The sequence below is a fragment of the Pristiophorus japonicus genome, chromosome 5, assembly GCF_044704955.1.
Source record: "Pristiophorus japonicus isolate sPriJap1 chromosome 5, sPriJap1.hap1, whole genome shotgun sequence".
NCBI classification, from domain to species: Eukaryota; Metazoa; Chordata; class Chondrichthyes; family Pristiophoridae; genus Pristiophorus; species Pristiophorus japonicus.
In genome coordinates, this window is record NC_091981.1 from 243,778,586 (window position 1) to 243,799,574 (window position 20,989).

Here is a 20,989-nt window from a genome sequence, read left to right on the forward strand (position 1 = left end):
CTTGTATCGAACCTTGGTTAGACCACATTTGGAGTACTGTGTGCTATTCTGATTGCCACATTATAGAAAGGATATAGAGGCACTGGAGAGGATGCAGAGAAAATTTTCAAGGATGATACCAGAAATGCAAGGGCACACCTATAAGGAAAGGATGAACAAGCTGGGTTTCTTTTCCCTTGAAAAGAGAAGGCTGAGGGGAGACCTAATAGAGGTCTTTAAAACTATAAACGGTTTTGATAGAGTAGATACAGAGAGTTTCCACTTGTGAGGAAGAACATAACTAGGGACCATCAGCATAAAATAGTCACCAATAAATCAAATAGGGAATTCAGAACAAACTTATTTTCCCAGAGAGTGGTGAGCATGTTGGGCATGCAACCACAGTGAGTGATTGAAGCGAATAGTATGGATTCATTTAAGGGGCGATTAGATAAGCATATGAGGGAGAAGGGAATAGAGGGTATTGCTGATACGGTTAGATGTGGAAAGACGGGAGGAGGCTCAAGTGGAGCATAAACACCGCATGGACTGGTTGGGCAGAATGGCCTGGTTCTGTGCTGTATATCCTATGTAATCTTATATTTTGGGCCCAAGTTTCGGGCCGTGCCTAGAACGGCGCAGCCCCGACCTGGACGCCCGTTTTTCGCGCCACAAAGTGCGCCTAAAAAAAACTTCTAAATTCTCCGGCTCCCTGCTGGTCCTCTTGAGCTGGGCACGGCACAGTACGAGCTGTACGGGGTGGAGCTAGGTCCCTGCGCTGAAAACAGTGCCGGGACCTCTGCACATGCGCGCTACAGTAGCTCCAGGTGCCCAAAACTGTGTGGGAGGGGCCCGAAGCACGCAGCCCCTAGCCCTGGCCGAATGGCATCACTGGGGCTGCGTGCATAAGGCTCCTCCCACGCTCAGCTCCTGCTTCCTCCCGACCCGACTCGACTCCCGCTTCCCCCCCCCACCCCCGCCCCCGGACCCGACCCGACCTCCCTCCAACCCCCCCACCCGACCTGACCTCCCTCTCCCTCCCTCCCCGACCCGAACCGAACCTGACCTCCCTCCCCCCGCCTCCGACACAAACCGACCCACGCTCCCTCCCTACCTGAACCAACCCGACCTCCATCCTCCCACCCCCCCTGACCCGACCCATACTCCCGACCTCCCCAACCCCCCCCCCCGCCCCCGGACCGGACCGGACCCGCGCTCCCAACCCCGACCCGACCCAACGCCACTTACCTGTAAATCTGGTGCAGGGACGGGCCCTGCCTGAGGTCTTGGGCCCGGCCGGGCCCAGCCCGTTCAGCCTCCCCCCCCCCACCCCTCCCGCTTCTCCTTTCACCCCCACCCCCTTCTCCTTTCCCCCCTTCTCCTTTCAGCACCCCCCTTCCCCTCTCCCCCTTTCCCTTTCCGCCCCCCTTCCCCCTCCCCCTCTCCCCTCTCCCCCCATTCCCCCCTTCTCCTCCTCCTTCCCCCCTTCTCTTCCCCTTCCCCACTTCTCCCCCATCCCTCCCTCCCCCTCTGCCTCCCTCCCTCCCCTCCCCCTGCACCCCCCTCTCCCTCTACCCCGCTCCTCCCCCTCCCCTCGCTATCAGAAACACAGACACTGACAGACAGAGAGTGAGAGACACACACAGACAGACAGACAGAGAGATAGAGACACTGACAGAGACACACTGTGGGGGAGAGGGGGGGGGGCATCCCAGCACGCTGTTGGAGGGCTCCCGGTGCTGCAGTCGGTAAGTAGAAAATGTTTTATTTATTGATTTTTATTTTAATTATTTCTTATTAATTTTTTTTGATTGATTTATTGGTTGATTGATTGATGTTTTTATCATTTATTATTGATGATGGCTCTTTATTTGTAAAACTGAAGTGTTTAATGTTTGTAAACTTCCCTTTAAACTCCGCCCCCCCCGCCATTCCCTACGCCTGATTTGTAACCTATGCCTGATTTTCTAAAGTGCAGACAAGGTTTTTTCCAGCGTACAAAAATCTTCACTTACTCCATTCTAAGTTAGTTTGGAGTAAGTTTTCACTGCCGAAACTTTGAAAACAGGTGTAAATGGCCGGACACGCCTCCTTTTGAAAAAAAAATTCTGTTCCAAAGTGAAACTGTTCTAACTGACTAGAACTGGAGCAAACTAAATGCCGAGAATTTGAATTTCTAAGATACTCCGTTCTACACCAGTTGCTCCAAAAAATCAGAAGCAACTGAGGCCGAAACTTGGGCCCAATAAGTGGCAAGCAACATTCGCACCACACAAGTGCCAGACAATGACTATCTCCAACAAGCTTTTAAAAGCCAGCAAAGAATGACAAAAAAATGATTAAGAAAGGGAAGATAGACTATGAAATTAAACTAGCACGAAATATAAAAACCAATAGCAAGAGTTTCTACAGCTATATAAAAAGGAAAAGAGTGGCGAAAGTAAATGTTGGTCCCTTAGAGGACAAGGCCGGGGAATTAGTGATGGTGAACATGGAGATGGCAGAAACCCTGAACAAATATTTTGCATCAGTCTTTACAGTAGAGGACACTAAAAATATCCGAACAACAGATAGTCAAGGGGCTATAGGGGAGGAGGAACTAAAAACAATCAGAACCACTAAGGAGGTGGTACTCAGTAAAATAATGGGACTAAAGGCGGATAAATCCCCTGGACCTTATAGCTTGTATCCTAGGGTCTTAAGAGAAGTAGTGGCAGGGATAGTGGATGTATTGGTTGTAATTTATCAAAATTCTCTGGATTCTGCGGAGGTCCCAGCAGATTGGAAAACTGCAAATGGAACATCCCTATTTAAAAAAGGAGGCAGACAAAAAGCAGGAAACTATAGACGAGTTAGCCTAACATCTGTGATTGGGAAAATGTTGGAGTCTATTATTAAAGAAGCCATAGCAGGACATTTGGAAAAGCATAATTCAGTCAGGTAGAGTCAGCATGGATTTATGAAACATAGAAACATAGAAAAATAGGTATAGGAGTAGGCCATTCGATCCTTCGAGCCTGCACCACCATTCAATAAGATTATGGCTGATCGTTCAACTCAGTACTCCTTTCCTGCTTTCTCTCCATACCCCTTGATCCCTTTAGCCATAAGGGCCATATCTAGCTCTCTCTTGAATATATCCAATGAACTGGCATCAACAACTCTCTGCAGTAGGGAATTCTACAGGTTAACAACCCTCTGGGTGAAGAAGTTTCTCTTCATCTCAGTCCTAAATGGCTTATCCCTTATCCGAAGGCTATGTCCCTTGGTTCTGGACTTCCCCAACATTGGGAACATTCTTCCTGCATCTAACCTATCCAGGCCCGTCAGAATTTTATATGTTTCTTTGAGATCCCCTCTCATCCTTCTAAACTCCAATGAATACAGGCCGAGTCGATCCAGTCTCTCCTCATATGTCAGTCCTGCCATCCCAGGAATCAGTCTGGTGAACCTTCGCTGCACTCCCTCAATAGCAAGAATGTCCTTCCTCAGATTAGGAGACCAAAACTGAACACAATATTCCAGGTGAGGCCTTACTAAGGCCCTGTACAACTGCAGTAAAACTTCCCTGCTCCGATGCTCAAATCCCCTAGCTATGAAGGTCAACATACCATTTGCCTTCGTCACCGCCTGTATGCCAACTTTCAATGACTGATGTACCATGACACCCAGGTCTCATTGCACCTCCCCTTTTCCTAATCTGCCACCATTCAGATAATATTCTGCCTTTGTGTTTTTCCCACCAAAGTGGATAACCTCATATTTATCCACATTATACTGCATTTGCCATGCATTTGCCTACTCACCTAACCTGTCCAAGTCACCCTGCAGCCTCTTAGCATCCTCCTCACAACGACACCCAGCTTAGTGTCATCTGCAAGCTTGGAGATATTACACTTAATTCCTTCATCTAAATCATTAAATGTATATTGTAAATAGCTGGGGTCTCAGCACGGAGCCCTGCGGCACCCCAATAGTCACTGCCTCCCATTCTGAAAAGGACCAGTTTATCCCAACTCTCTGCTTCCTGTCTGCCAACCAGTTCTCTACCCACGTCAGTAAATTACCCCAATACCATGTGCTTTAATTTTGCACACCAACCTCTTGTGTTGGACCTTGTCAAAAGCCTTTTGAAAGTCCAAATACACCACATTCACTGGTTCTCCCTTGTCCATTCTACCAGTTACATCCTCAAAAAGTTCCAGAAGATTTGTCAAGCATGATTTCCCTTTCATAAATCCATGCTGACTTGGACCGATCCTGTCACCGCTTTCCAAATGCGCTGCTATTTCATCTTTAATAATTGATTCCAACATTTTCCCCACTACTGATGTCAGGCTAACCGGTCTATAATTACCCGTTTTCTCTCTCCCTCCTTTTTTAAAAAGTGGTGTTACATTAGCTACCCTCCAGTCCATAGGAACTGATCCAGAGTCGATAGACTGTTGGAAAATGATCACCAATGCATCCACTATTTCTTGGGCCACTTCCTTAAGTAATCTGGGATGCAGTCTATCAGACCCCGGGGATTTATCGGCCTTCAATCCCATCAATTTCCCTAACACAATTTCCCGCCTAATAAGGATATCCTTCAGTTCTTCCTTCTCACTAGACTCTCGGTCCCCTAGTATTTCCGGAAGGTTATTTGTGTCTTCCTTCGTGAAGACAGAACCAAAGTATTTGTTCAACTGGTCTGCCATTTCTTTGCTCCCCATTATAAATTCACCTGAATCTGACTGCAAGGGACGTACGTTTGTCTTCACTAATCTTTTTCTCTTCACATATCTATAGAAGCTTTAGCAGTCAGTTTTTATGTTCCCAGCAAGCTTCCTCTCATACTCTATTTCCCCCCTCCTAATTAAACCCTTTGTCCTCCTCCGCTGAATTATAAAATTCTCCCAGTCCTCAGGTTTGCTGCTTTTTCTGGCCAATTTATATGCCTCTTCCTTGGATTTAACACTATCCTTAATTTCCCTTGTTAGGCACGGTTCAGCCACTTCCCCTGTTTTATTTTTACTCCAGACAGGGATGTACAATTATTGAAGTTCATCCACGTGGTCTTTAAATGTTTGCCATTGCCTATCCACCGTTAACCCTTTAAGTATCACTCGCCAGTCTATTCTAGCCAATTCATGTCTCATACCATCGAAGTTACCTTTCCCCAAGTTCAGGACTCTAGTCTCTGAATTAACTGTGTCACTCTCCATCTTAATAAAGAATTCTACCATATTATGGCCTCAGGGCCTCGCACAACAAGATTGTTAATTAGTCCTTTGCCATTACACATTACCCAGTCTAGGATGGCCAGCCCTCGAGTTGGTTCCTCAACATATTGGTCTCGAAAACCATTCCTAATACACTCCAGGAAATCCTCCTCCACCGTTTGGTTAGCCCAGTCAATATGTAGATTAAAGTCGCCCATGATAACTGCTGTACCTTTATTGCACGCATCCCTAATTTCTTGTTTGATGCTGTCCCCAACCTCATTACTACTGTTTGGTGATCTGTACACAACTCCCACTAGCGTTGTCTGCCCTTTGGTATTCCGTAGCTCCACCCATACCGATTCCACATCATCCAACTAATGTCCTTCCTTACTATTGCGTTAATTTCCTCTTTAACCAGCAACGCCACCCTACCCCCTTTTCCTTTCTGTCTATCCTTCCTGAATGTTGAATACCCCTGGATGTTGAGTTCCCATCCTTGATCACCCTGGAGCCATGTCTCCGTGATGCTAATTATATCATATTCGTTACTTGCTGCCTGCGCAGTTAATTCGTCCACCTTGTTACGAATACTCCTCGTATTGAGGCACAGAGCCTTCAGGCTTGTCTTTTTAACACACTTTGCCCCTTTAGAATTTTGCTGTAATGTGGCCCTTTTTGATTTTTGTCTTGGTTTTCTCTGCCCTCCACTTTTACTTTTCTTTTTTCTATGTTTTGCTTCTGCCCCCATTCTACTTCCCTCTGTCTCCCTGCATAAGTTCCTATCCCCCTGCCATATTAGTTTAACTCCTCCCCAACAGCACTAGCAAACACTCCCCCTACGATATTGGTTCCGGTCCTGCCCGGGTGCTGACCGTCCGGTTTGTACTGGTCCCACCTCCCCCAGAACCGGTTCCAATGTCCCAGGAATTTCAATCCCTCCCTTCTGCACCACTCTTCAAACCATGTATTCGTCTGAGCTATCCTGCTATTCCTACTCTGACTCGAATGTGGCACTGGTAGCAATCCTGAGATTACTACCTTTGAGGTCCTACTTTTTAATTTAGCTCCTAGCTCCCTAAATTCTTCTTGTTGGACCTCATCCCGTTTTTTTACCTATATCATTGGTACCTATATGCACCACGACAACTGGCTGTTCACCCTCCCCCTTCAAAATGTCCTGAGCTGCTCCGAGACATTCTTGACCCTTGCACCAGGGAGGCAATATACCATCCTGGAGTCTCGATTGCAGCCGCAGAAACGTCTATCTATTCCCCTTATAATAGAATCCCCTACCACGATAGCTCTCCCATTCTTTTTCCTGCCCTCCTGTGCAGCAGAGCCACCCACGGTGCCATGAACTTGGCTGCTGCTGCCCTCCCCTGATGAGTCATCCCCCTCGACAGTACCCTCAGCGGTGTATCTGATTTGCAGGGGGGTGACTCCGGAGTAAATCCACCCGCAGCTCCAGGGCTGCAATGCGGTCTGAAGGGGGAGTCATGTTTGACAAATTTGCTGGAATTCTTTGAGGATGTAATGAACAGGGTGGATCATGGGGAACCAGTGGATATGGTGTATTTGGACTACCAGAAGGCATTTGACAAGATGCCACATAAAAGGTTACTGCACAAGATAAAAGTTCACGGGGTTAGGGGTAATATATTAGCATTGATAGAGGATTGGCTAACTAACAAAAAACAGAGAGTCAGGATAAATGGTTCATTCTCAGGTTGGCAATCAGTATCTAGTGGGGAGCCGCAGGGATCAGTGCTGAGACTCTAACTATTTACAATCTATATTAACGACTTGGATGAAGGGACCGAGCGCAACGTAGCCAAGTTTGCTGCGATACAAAGATGGGAGGAAAAGCAATGTGTGAGGAGGACACAAAAAACCTGCAAAATGACATAGACAGGCTAGGTGTGTGGGCAAAAATGTGGCAGATGGGGTATAATGTTGGGAAGTGTGAGGTTATGCACTTTGGCAGAAAAAGAAAATCGAGGAGTAAGTTATTATTTAAATGGAGAAAAATTGTAAAGTGCAGCAGTACAGCAGGGCCTGGGGGTCCTGGTGCATGAAACACAAAAGGTTAGTATGCAGGTACAGCAAGTGATCAGTAAGGCCAATGGAATCTTGGCCTTTATTGCAAAGGGGATAGAGTGTAAAAGCAGGGAAGTCTTGCTACAGTTGTGAGGTCACAACTAGAATACTGCGTACGGTTTTGGATTCCATATTGAAGAAAGGGTATACTTGCTTTGAAGGCAGTTCAGAGACGGTTCACTAGGTTGATTCCGAAGATGAGGGGGTTGACTTATGAGGAAAGGTTGAGTAGGTTGGGCCTCTACTCATTGGAATTCAGAAGAATGAGAGGTGATCTTATCGAAACGTATAAGATTATGAGGGGGCTTGACAAGGTGGATGCAGTGAGGATGTTTCCACTGATGGGGGAGCCTAGAATTAGGGGGCATAATCTTAGCATAAGGGGCTGCCCATTCAAAACTGAGATGAGGAAGAATTTCTTCTCTCAGAGGGTTGTAAATCTGTGGAATTCGCTGCCTCAGAGAGCTGTGGAAGCTGGCTCATTGAATATATTTAAGACAGAGATTGACAGTTTCTTAACCAATAAGGGGTTATGGGGTGTGGGCAGGGAAGTGGACCTGAGTCCATGATCAGATCAGCCATGATCTTAGTGAATGGCAGAGCTGGCTCGAGGGGCCGTATGGCCTACTCCTGTGTACGATCTACAAGATGCACTGCAGTAACTTATCGAGACTTGTTCGGCAGCACCTCCCAAATCCGCAACCTCTACCACCTTGAAGAACTTGCTTGCTTTGGAGGCAGTTCAGAGAAGGTTCACTAGGTTGATTCCGGGGATGAGTGGGTTTACTTATGAGGAAAGGTTGAGTAGGTTGGGCCTCTACTCATTGGAATTCAGAAGAATGAGAGGTGATCTTTATCGAAACATATAAGATTATGAGGGGGCTTGACAAGGTGGATGCAGTGAGGATGTTTCCACTGATGAGGGTGACTAGAACTAGAGGGCATGATCTTAGAATAAGGAGCCACCCATTTAAAATAGAGATGAGGAGAAATTTCAGATAATGATCCTCTGGCGCAGGAGCCTGATTAGCATATCTAAGGAGCCTAACACCTTCTTCAAGTGGGTGTCCTGGATGACTAAAAGTTGACCGAGCCAATATGGCATGTGGCACACTTCCAGTTTAGATGAGGCACAAGAGATCACAATGCAAAATTCAGAGGCCTAATGCTAATTTTATTGGCCCAAAACGATAGTCACAAGTTGAATTTCTTCCTCAGTAACTATGAGAATGTGAAATATTGGGCCCAAGTTTTGGCCTGAGTTGCTCCTGTTTTAGAATGGAATATCTTAGAAATTGCAATTCTTAGCATTTAGTTTGCTCCAGTTCTAGTCAGTTCGAACAGTTTCAGTTTGGCACAGAATTTTTTTTCAAAAGGGGGCCACTTACGCCCGTTTTAAAATTTAGGCAGTGAAAACTTACTCCCAACTAACTTAGAATGGAGTAAGTGTAGATTTTTGTACGCTCAGAAAAACCTTGCCTACACTTAGAAAATCAGGCGTAGGTTACAAATCAGGCATAGAGAATGGAGGGGGGGGGGGGGGCGGGGTTTAAAGGGAAGTTTACAAACATTCAGTTTTACAAATAAAGAGCCATCATCAATAATAAATGATAAATACATCAATAAATCAACCAATAAATCAATCAAAAAAATTAATAAAAAAGAAAAAAATTTAAAAATCCATAAATAAAAAAAATTCTACTCACCGACTGCAGCACCGGGAACCCTCCAACAGCGTGCTGGGACGGAGCCCCCCCAGTGTGCCTCTCTCTCTCTCTGTCTGTCTGTGTCTCTCTCTCACTCTCTGTCTGTCAGTGTCTGTGTCTCTCTCTGTCTGTCAGTGTCTGTGTCTCTCTCTGTCAGTGTCTATGTGTTTCTGACAGCGAGGGGAGGAGGGAGGGGGGGAGGGGGAGGGGGAGGAGAGGGAGGGGTGGGGAGAGGAGAGGAGAGGGAGGGAGAGGAGAGGAGAGGGAGGGGAGGGAAGAGGGAAAGGAGAGGGAGGAAGGGGAGGAGAGGGAGGGAGGGGGAGGGGGAGGAGGGAGGGAGAGAGTGGGGGAGAGGAGAGGGGGGAGGGAGGGAGGGGGAGAGTAGAGGGAGGGAAGGGGAGGAGGGGAGAGGGAAGGAGAGGGAGAGGAGAGGGAGGGAGAGGAGAAGGAGGGGGAGAGGGAGTTGGAGAGGGGAGGGAGGGGGAGAGGCGAGGGAGGAAGGGGGAGAGGAGAGGGAGGGAGGGAGGGGGAGAGGAGAGGGAGGGAGGGAAGGAGGGTGAGAGGAGAGGGAGGGGGAGAGGGGAGTGAGGGGAGCGGGTGGAGGCTGAACGGGCCCGTCAGACGTGAAGAAGCCGGGCCCAAGACTTCGGGCGGGGCCCGCCTCCAGCAAGATGCCGGGCGGGCGGACCCCGCCGAAGGTGTTAAAGGTAGGTGGCCGGGGGGGGGGGCGGTCGTCGGAGCGGGAGCTGGGGGGGGCGGTTGGGGGGTTGAGAGCGCCAGCTGGAGCCAGAGCAGGAGCTGAACGAAGGAGTTGCAGCCTGATCCTCGCAGCCCCAGTGAGGCCATTTCGCCAGGGCTAGGGGCTGCATGCTTCGGGAACCTCCCACACAGTTTCGGGCGCCTGGAGCTACTGCACAGGCGCGCCCACTGTAGCGTGCCTGTGCAGAGGTCCCGGCACTGATTTCAGCGCAGGGACCTGGGTCCGCCCCCCACAGCTCGTGCTGCACTGTGCCGAGCTCCAAACGACCTGCAGGGAGCCAGAGAATCTGCAGGTATTTTTTAGACGTGAAAAACGGGCATCCAGGTCGGGGCTGCGCCATTCTAGGCGCGGCCCGAAACTTGGGCCCATTGTGCTCACAAATGGTTCTAGATGGAATTACTGACATAGGAGAACCCATAAATTCTGATTGTTGAGACGTAGACTTGAAATACGAGTACTGGAGTTAGATACTGACCATAAAAGGAGCAAGAATGTGTGTAAGGTTCACCAGCTAATGAACAGATAGTGTTTGCACTAAATTATTATTCAGGTGGTATCTAGTCACAAAAACATCATTATGCATGGCAATGGCCTTTATCTAGAAAAGAGCCACGTCATCTTTATTGTAGGCAATCCATACTGTCTCTATTATGGTTATCCTCGCATTTAAGCGAGCTGCTTCTCTGTTGTTAAGGGTTTCTCAGTGGAATCAGCAGACTCCGAAATCATGTTTCCTGTTTCTCGGCTGACACCTTACCCTTCAAGAAATGCGTGTCATGCAGCTTAAGCATAGTGAAAGAGTGTATGTAAATGAAAAATGGCTGTGTAAAATATTTTAAATGATTTATCCAGAATGGTGTGGCAGTTCCCAACTTGTGCAATGGTTGACAGGTCCCACATGTACCTTTGGCTTCCTCTAGAATGAATGGGAGCAGTGTTGTTTGCATCTCCATTTAAGAGTTGTTGCCTGGTCACATTGTTTACACTCCTGCCAAGTGTGCAACAGGCTCAACTCTATAGGCAAGTTTTTCCCTGGGCTTGGGACATTATTTGGCATTCCCCACCCTCTTTTCGTCTGATTCACAAAATCACTGCTCATGTCTTCACTACAGATTTCATCCATGGAGTTGATCTGGAAAAATATGAGGCAATTTTCACAACAAAAATGGTCAGTGCTTGAAGTAAGCAAATAACTGTAGCCATCAGCAACCATAAGGACCCTCAATTATTTAACTTTTGAGGGGACCTTAAACAACAACTTGTATTTACGTAGCACCTTTAACATACTGAAACGTCCCAAGGCGCTTCACAGGAGTATTATGAGATTTTAAAAATTGAAACCGAGCCGCATAAGTAGAAATTAGCGTGGGTGACCAAAAGCTTGGTCAAAGAGATAGGTTTTAAGGAGCATCTTGAAGGAGGAAAGAGGTAGCGAGGCGGAGAGGTTTAGGCAGTGAATTCCAGAGCTTGGGGCGTAGGCACAGAAGGCACAGCCACCAATGGTTGAGCGATTACAATCAGGGATGCTCAAGAGAGCAGAATTAGAGGAGCACAGACATCTCGGGGGGGGCGTTGTGGGACTGGAGGAGATTACAGATAGGGAGGGGTGAGACCAGGGAAGGATTTGAAAATAAGGATGAAAATTTTGAAATCGAGACGTTGCTTAACCGGAAGCCAATGTACATCAGCGAACACAGGGGTGATGGGTGGGCGGGACTTGGTGCGAGTTAGAACAAGGGCAGCTGAGTTTTGGATCACCTCTAGTTTACATAGGGTAGAATGTGGGAGACCAGCTGGCATAGTCAAGTCTAGAGGTAACAAAGACACGGATGAGGGATTTAGCAGCGGATAAGCTGAGGCAATGGCGGAGACAGGCGATGTTACGGAGGTGGAAATAGGCGGTCTTAGTTATGCTGCAGATATGTGGTTGAAAGGTCATTTCAGGGTCAAATATGACACCAACGTTGCAAACAGTCTGGTTCATGCCTCAGACAGAGGTTGGAGAGAGGGATGAAGTCAGTGGCTTGGGAATAGAGTTTGTGGCGGGGTACGAAAACAATGGCTTCTGTCTTCCCAATATTCAATTGGAGAAAATTTCTGCTCATCCAGAATTGGATGTCAGACAAGCAGTCTGACAACTTAGAGACCGTGGAGAGGTCGAAAGAATTGAGGTAGAGCTGGGTGTCATCAGCATACATGTAGAAACTGACACTGTGTTTTCAGATGAAATCGCCAAGGGGCAACATGTAGATGAGAAATATGAGGAGACCAAGGGTAGATCCTTGGGGACACCAGGGGTAGCGATGCAGGAAGAGAAGTTGTTGCAGGTGATTCTCTGGCCACGATTACATAGGAAAGAATGGAACCAGGCAAGTGCAGTCCCACCCAGCTGGATGTCATTGGAGAGGAATGGGAGAAGGTTAGAGTGGTCAATCATGTCAAAGGCTACAGACAAGTTAAGAAGGGCGAGGAGGTAGAGTTTGCCTTTGTCACAGTTACAAAGGATGCCATTTGTGACTTTCGGTACTGTGGCAGGCACGGAAATCGGATTGGAGGGATTCTTTTTTTTTTATATTCGTTCCTGGGATGTGGGCATCACTGGCAAGGCCAGCATTTATTGCCCATCCCTAATTGCCCTTGAAAAGATGGTGGTGAACCGCCTTCTTGAATTGCTGAAGTCTTTATGGTAAAGGTACTCCCACAGTGCTGTTAGGGAGGCAATTCCAGGATTTTGATCCAGTGACAATGAAGGAACGATGATATACTTTCAAGTCAGGATGGTGTGTGACTTGGACGGGAACTTGGAGGTGCTGGTGTTCCCATGCGCCTGCTGCCCTTGTCCTTCTAGGTGGTATAGGTCACGGTTTGGGAGGTGCTGCCGAAGAAACCTTGCTGAGTTGCTGCAGTGCATCTTATAGATGGTATACACCGCAGCCACGGTACATCGGTGATGGAGGGAATGAATGTTTAAGATGGTGGATGGCTGACAATCAAGCAGGCTGCTTTGTCCTGGATGGTGTTGAGCTTCTTGAGTGTTGATTTGCGGGAAAGATGGGCACGGATTTGGAGGCGACAACACATTCAAGGACTTTGGAGAGGAAAGGGAGGTTGAAAATGGGGTGGTAGTTTGGAAGGACGGAGGGGGTTGAGGGTTAATTTTGAGAAGGATGATGATGGCAGATTTGAGGGAGAGGAGTACCTGAGGAGAGAGAATCATTAACAATGTCAGCTAACATGGGAGCTAGAAAAGGAAGTTGAGTGGTCAGCAGTTTGGTGGGAATAGGGTCAAGGGAGCAGGAAGTGGGTCTCATGGACAGGATAAGCTCAGAAAGGTCATAAAGGGAGATTGAAGAGAAGCTGGAGAAAGATGTGATGTCAGGGTTAGGACAGGGGGGACCCTTAGAGGAAGTTTGGCCCGATCGGCTAGAGGAAGGAAGGGAAGAGGCAGAGGCCATCGAACAGATGGTCTCAACCTGAGAGACAAAGAAGTGCTTTCATGAAGTTGCTTTCAAATGCTGCAGAGTTGTGCACAGCATACTGGCCCATGGAAACCAGAGACACACCTCTGTGCGTATGCGAACTTGGGATCATGTGGTGTAGTGCTCCTTTCACGTCCTGACTCTTAGCCAATCAGGAAACAGAGGAGATTGCTGAAACAGAATTGTAATTATATTTCAATAGAAGATAGAAGTCCTCTACTGACATATATTTACAATCTACATAGTGTTTAATAGCCACTCTTAATTGGAAATGTTGGTTGAAGGGATTTAAAAAGGTAGGGATATATATTTTAGTTATGCCATATATACATTTGATCAAACATCTTTCATAACTGTGTATAAATAATAATATTGCATTTGAGAGATATACGGTTCTTACCTACTCAATATTAGATTAGATGCTCCATTATTAAATTGTACCTATAAAGTATCAAACCCCAGTACAAAATGTTTCTCTAAATCAATAGTTTTTTTATTGTAATATTTTGAGAAATAATTGGCACACAAAAACTGTGCCCTGAAACAAATATTTCGAATCTATAAGAGCACCTATTGCTGGTGTTTGCTATGCTTAATTTCTGGTTTCAAAAACTCATCAGGAAAGATTTTGACATATGAAAAGAGCTTTGTGTCTGACCAGTAAATTTTTAATCAGAAAATATTAGAAACATAAGAACATAAGAATTAGGAGCAGGAGTAGGCTTGTTTAGATTTAAGACCCTAGCTTCGGATTTAACTAAATCACTTTCAAAATTAATATAAAATTCTATCATATTATGGTCACTCTTCCCTAAAGGCCCCTTTACTACAAGACTATTAATTAAACCTTTCTCATTGCACAATACTAGATTTAAAATAGCCTGTTCCCTAGTTGGTTCCTCAACGTACTGATCTAGAAAACCATCTTGTATACATTCCATGAATTCGTCCTCCACAGTATTACAGGTTGAGCGTCTGAAATCCGGAGTTCCGAAATTCGGAATCTGGAAAATGTTCCGGAATCCAGACATTTTTTTGGACACTTTTTAAAATAGAATCAGGAAATATTTTGACAGATGAAAAGAGCTTTGTGTCTGGCCAGTTTAAAAATAATTAATAAAATGTTTCACTTAGCTTTTTTGCAGGTCTTCAACGCAGGATTTTCCTGGCAGCCGACCCCTGACCCAGAATCCCCGACCCCTGACCCGCAGTCAATACTGCCGAACCCAGAACCTTTGACCCCCCACCTCCCACCACGCACTGGACTCTCCAGGCCCCGCCACATGCCGGACTCTCCTGGTAATGATTTGGATCAAGTATTGATGGAGTGGTGGCGACAGAGGCGAAGTGAAAATGTTCCTTTGTCTGGCCCAATGGTGGTGCAACAAGCTAAGATATTCCATGCACAACTGGGGATTGAAACTCCATGCACGTACTCTTCTGGTTGGCTAGCCAAATTTAAAAAGAGTCATGGCATCAGGCAATTGAAAGTATGTGGTGAAAAAGCCTCAGCAGATCATGAGGCAGCTGAAAATTATATAGATGAGTTTGTCAAACTAATTGCTGATGAGAACCTTTCGGCTGAGCAAATGTAGAATGCGAACAAGACAGCACAGTTTTGGTGCTACATACCAAAAAAGATATTAGCACCCGCAGAAGAATCATAGCCAGCAGGTATAAAAGATGCTAAAGATAGATTAACTGTGCTTGCTGCTGCAAATGCTTCTGGTCATTGGGAGAAGCCAGCGTCCAAGATGTTTCAAAGCCGTGAGATTATTACCAGTGCATTATTATACCAATAAGAAAGCATGGGTAACCAGGGTCATCTTTCTGAACTGGTTTGAGAAGCATTTTATCTCTCAGGCACATGCTCATTGCACGGAAGCTGACCTTGAAGAAAACTGCAAAATATACTTGCTGCTGGACAATTGCTCAGCACATCCTGATGCTGAGCTTTGAGTAAAGGATAATGTCCACGGAATCTACTTAGCTCCAAATGTAACATCACTGATACAGCCAATGGACCAAGGAATTTTGAGATCAATGAAGTGTCTCTACAAAAACAAATTTATGAGGTGTTTGCTTAGCGCTGTGAACAGAGGTATGGAAATAAAAGCGTTCTCAAAAGGTTTCAAGGACGCCATATAGGCAGCTGCGGATGAATGGAACTTGATAACTACTAACACCTTGGTCAATGCTTGGCATAACCTCTGGCCAGCAACTATGTTTACTGAAGATGACGATGATGCTGATGATGACTATCATGACTTTCAAGGCTTTCGTGTGTCCAGGGAGAAAGCAATGATTGCTCAACTTTTAGAATACGCAAGAGGGCTGACTTGTGAAGCTGCGCAGGAATTTAATGAAGGCGATGTCGCAGCAGTCATGGACATAGACAATGATGCTCCCGTTCTGCATGCAGTGACAGATGAAGAAATTATGGACATGGTTTTGCATCCAGAAGAAAAGGATGAAAGAAGTGAGGATGACGATGCTGATGTTGATACCTGTAATCAAGTTGAAAAAGTGCCCATTGACAAAGCAATCAATCTTTGTCAAGAATTAATTAACGCCTTAGAGCAACAAAACTGCATTAGTGAAGAGAAAATAATGCAGGTGTTTAGAATTCAGGAAAAATTAATTAAAAAAAAGCCCAAATGATTTAAACAAGTAATATTAGGCAATATGTTTCAAAGGAGAAACAGAATGCCCAAGACCTACAGCCTGCAACTATATCAGCAATTTCCACATTTGATAATTCTATTGCTGGCCCATCATCAGCCCCAGACATCATAGCTGAGCCCTCTACCTCAAGCATAACCCAGGCACTCCACCCATCCATCCCTCCGACCACCATCTGCTCCACCTGTGGCAGAGACTGTAGGTCCTGCATTGGACTCATCAGTCACCTGAGCACTTATTTTTAGTGTGGGAACAAATCATCGTCGACTCCGAGGGACTGCCTAAGAAGAAGAAGATTCTGCTTCATACCTGTACAGGTACTCTGTTTACCAAATAAAAGCCTTCATTTTTTGTTTTATATTTCATACCTGTACTGTTTAACAAATAAAAACCTTTATTTATTATATTTCATGCCTTGAGTACATTCTTTTTCATATTTGAAGATAGTAGCAAACTAGGAGGGACAGTGGTACGTATCAGAAGCGGCAGCTCAGAAATTACAGACCACGTTGGATAAAATATGCATCTAGGCAGATAATTGAAAGCTAAAATTTAATACTGTACAGTAATGACAAATCTAAAGTGCTGCACACAAGAAAAAGTAAGTGACACCTGTATTCCACATACAGGTATGGTATAAAAATAGTGAAGGATAAAACCAAAAGACATCCAGGAATCAGACTCAATGCTCAGCATGTTCAACCATTGCAGAACATTGGTTCCCACATGCATGCTACAGTATTAATATCTGATTAAAATATTTTAGTGTAGGCTGTACCACAATTTTTCTGAACAAAAATAAATCAAACTGAATAAGATTACAATAGAGAAAAGAATACAACACCTGTATATATTCTTCTCTTTCACAGAAAAGTCCTTTCTCTTTCTTTCGCTTTTTCTCCCTCCCTCCCTCCTCGGGTTTTGCTGAAGGGTTGCGGATTCGGGACGAAAGACGTTCCAGAACGTCGTTCGTCTTCTACAGGTACCAACACACCAGGTCCAAATGAAATCTTTTGATTTGGGGAAATTAGGAATTGGAGGTCCAAGATTTAGATGCAATTCCAAACTTGCTTTGTGAATTTTGTTCTGTAAACATCCTAAAATCTACTGTGGATGCTTATTGCCGAAAAGTAATAGACTGTCCAATCAGTTTCAGCAAGCAAAACAATACAGTAGATCAGACTAGCTTCAAACAGATACAGGAGACTCTGGATTAATAAAACACAAGAGAGGGAAAGCAGCAAAGGACTACGAAAAGACGTTGCGAAGGACTTCACCACTTTTTAAAAAAGGAGGGAGAGAGAAAGCAGGGAATTATAGACCAGTTAGTCTGGCATCGGTAGTGGGGAAAATGTTGGAATCAATTATTGAAGATGAAATAGCAGCGCATTTGGAAAGCAGTGACAGGATCAGTCCAAGTCAGCATGGATCTATGAAAGGGAAATCATGCTTGAAAATCTTCTAGAATTTTTTGAGGATGTAACTAGTAGAGTGGACAAGGGAGAACCAGTGGATGTGGTGTATTTTGACTTTCAAAAGGCTTTTGACAAGGTCCCACACAAGAGATTAGTGTGCAAAATTAAAGCACATAGTATTGGGGGTAATGTATTGACGTGGATAGAGAATTGGTTGGCAGACAGGAAGCAGAGAGTCGGGATGGCAGGCAGTGACTAGTGGGGTGCCGCAGGGTTCAGTGCTGGGACCCCAGCTCTTTACAATATACATCAATAATTTAGTGTAATTTCTCCAAGTTTGCAGATGACACTAAGCTGGGTGGCGGTGTGAGCTGTGAGGGGGATGCTAAGAGGCTGCAGTGTGACTTGGACAGGTTACGTGAGTGGGCAAAAGCATGGCAGATGCAGTATAATGTGGATAAATGTGAGGTTATCCACTTTGGTGGCAAAAACAGGACAGCAGAATATTATCTGAATGGTGACAGATTAGGAAAAGGGGAGGTGCAATGAGACCTGGGTGTCATGGTGCATCAGTCATTGAAAGTTGGCATGCAGGTACAGGAGGCGGTGAAGAAGACAAATGGCACGTTAGCCTTCATAGCTAGGGGATTTGAGTATAGGAGCAGGGAGGTCTTACTGCAGTTGTACAGGGCCTTGGTGAGGCCTCAACTGGAATATTGTGTTCAGTTTTGGTCTCCTAATCTGAGGAAGGACATTCTTGCTATTGAGGGGGTGCAGCGAAGGTTCACCGGACTGATTCCCAGGATGGCAGAACTGACATATGAAGAGAGACTGGATCGACAGGGCCTGTATTCACTGGAGTTGAGAAGAATGAGAGGGGATCTCATTGAAACATATAACATTCTGACGGGATTGGACAGGTTAGAGGCAGGAAGAATGTTCCCGATACTGGGGAAAGTCCAGAACCAGGGGTCACAGTCTAAGGATAAGGGGTAAGCCATTTAGGACCGAGATGAGGAGAAACTTCTTCATTCAGAGAGTTGTTAACCTGTGGAATTCTCTAACGCAGAAAGTTGTTGAGGCCAGTTCGTTAGATATATTCAAGAGGGAGTTAGATATGGCCCTTATGGCTAAAGGGATCAAGGGGTATGGAGAGAAAGCAGGAAAGGGGTACTGAGGTGAATGATCAATCATGATCTTATTGAATGGTGGTGCAGGCTCGAAGGGCCGAATGGCCTACTCCTGCACCTATTTTCTATGTTTCTATGACTACAGAAAGACGTCTCGAAATCCGGAAATACCCAAACCTCGGCTTGGGCATTTCCGGATTCGGGACATCGGAAAGACGTCCCGAAATCCAGAACGGCCTCGGTCCCGACATTTCCAGATTTCTATTGCTCTACCTGTAGCACCACAGGCCACTCAACTACTATTTGCAAAGTGGCACTGATAAGGGTTTGGGTACAGTTATGTACTTAATTCACAGAAGTAAATGCTGAATAGCATAAGGGAGAAAATGTGAAATATGCTGCAAAAAAAATTTCAATTTGATATATAAATACACAATTTTAATGGACGGGCTTTGTCTGAGATCTTTTCTGAGTATTTTTTGTTTGAGAACTGTTGTACTAGATTGATTCAGAGCAATTTTGTCTAAAAAAAGGTTATAATTAAACTTTAAATCTACTTGCCTGCACTGCTCAAAATTTAGCAATCATCAATATCCAGTTATAATGGAGTAGATCGTGACTTTGTGCGATAGTGTAAAATGGGTAAAAGCAAGACAGCACCCTGTTTTACATCTCACCCGTTTTTACACTATCACACAAAGTCAAGATCTAACCCAATGACTGTTAATTTGCCTTAACCCCATAATAAGAATGCAAAAAGACATGGGTGGTGTCAGAATAGTTCTCTGCATCATTTAAATATTATAATGAAGTTTCCACCTATTTCGAGACAAGCTTTTTTTGCTTGTACCTAAGCCCATTGGAATTGTGCATCATGCATAAATGGGGCTGAGATCTGATGTTAGAGGTCACTGCCTCTTTTTCCTCTACCTAGAGCCGAGAAATGGGCACACATTGTTAAGCAGAGAAAAATCATCTCTTTTATGTCTAAAAATATCACAGTAACCTAATAAGTGGCAATCTGGCTTACCTTGCATTTGGTTTCTTCTGTATCTAACAAGTTAATCAGAACCTCGAGACCACCCACATCTCGGATGGCCAACTGGCATGACTCACTTGCCAAGTTAAAGTCCTTCATTGAGCACAAGGCAATAACAGTAGCTGTTTGGTTGCCACCCTGAAATTGTATTGTAAAGAAAATTAGACAAATATTGCAAAAGCAACTACATAACTTATTGCTATGCTAAAATTGTTCATCAAGCAAAATAAAAAATATATTCATTTTGCAAAAGGCGAACATTGAAATACATTTCTAGCAATATTTCTTTAAGATAGACAAAACTCTTGAAATATTTAAAGCTCCGTTAGCATGTTTCTTGAAAGCATTAAAACACTTGGGCCTGCCGGCGTGAACTGCACACCAGTATTTATCTCTGATCAGGAATGAGTAGGCCCAACACCCAACCGATATTGAACCTCAATTAAATGAGACCAGTGAGTGGCGGGCGCATGATGAACATCCCCAGGCAGCTTACTGGCAAATTTGCATTAAATTCTGGGCCACTATGTCACTGGCAACAACCCTCAGGTGATCCTGTGGAGTGGGGGGGGGCGGGGGGAGAAACGGGGAGATGATCAAGGGGGAGGCGGTGATCATGAGAGGGGGAGAACGATAGACAGAGAAAGGGCAGCTGATCTGCAGTACCTTAGTTTCACAATTCTCCACACTGTGTTTTCATGATATCCAAAGTAATACTAATTAACCACGTTAGTATGGACTGACTATAGCATAATCAATTTTTTTTTTAAGACAAGACTAATCACTCATGAAGATTAGTGGAAAAGCAGGAATGTCTAAAAACAGAAATAGATTTTAAAGGAAATAAACTAAAAATAAGTAGATGCCACTGCTATATGTCAAGCAGGTCGTGCATAGAAAGGATTTTTATTAGCTTTCACTTATAGCTTATGTAGATCTGTACCCCAAGGATTCAAAGCAGGTGGCTCGCAGGTCATAATGTTATCAATTATATTATGAGGAACTGAAGCATTCCAACTCAGAGGCAATTCTTTTTTCTTCTGTAGCTTAATCCAAACCCAGATGTGACCTTTTCTTCATATATAATTGAAACAATATTTAGCGGCACTAAAATATGGCCGCGATCTGTTTACTTGTTTTATTTACATTATGAGCGATGATAAAGAGCAATGTACAGTCACTTATGGGCTTCAGTATTTACGGTCATAAATTAATTGAAAATAATGAAAATTCTATTTTTCTGCCAATTTAATTTTTAAAATCACATGCAGACATCAATATATGAGGAATCTTAAGATTTAATCTGTGTGTTCAGAAACAGAAATTTGATGGATTAACAGACTTGACTGCGCCGTAACAAATATTTCTTCTATGCAATCTAATAGCAGACTCTTTCAAAGCATTCAGCTTTCAGTCTACATGAAAATAAAGCAAAACGTATAAGATTATTAGGACCTTTTGAAATATGATACCTTAGCCAAAAATAAATCTGCTG

The 20,989-nt window shown here is 44.8% G+C and overlaps 1 protein-coding gene across 5 annotated transcripts in view; it reads right to left on the reverse strand.

Moving 5' to 3' along the window:
• odad2 (outer dynein arm docking complex subunit 2) overlaps nt 1–20,989 on the reverse strand; it is a 671,461-nt gene that overhangs the window by 354,672 nt on the left and 295,800 nt on the right. For all 5 annotated transcript variants that reach the window (XM_070881478.1, XM_070881480.1, XM_070881476.1 and 2 more), the window contains exon 11: nt 19,486–19,632. In XM_070881478.1, the coding sequence (XP_070737579.1) occupies nt 19,486–19,632 (147 nt within the window). The remainder of the gene's footprint in view (nt 1–19,485; nt 19,633–20,989) is intronic.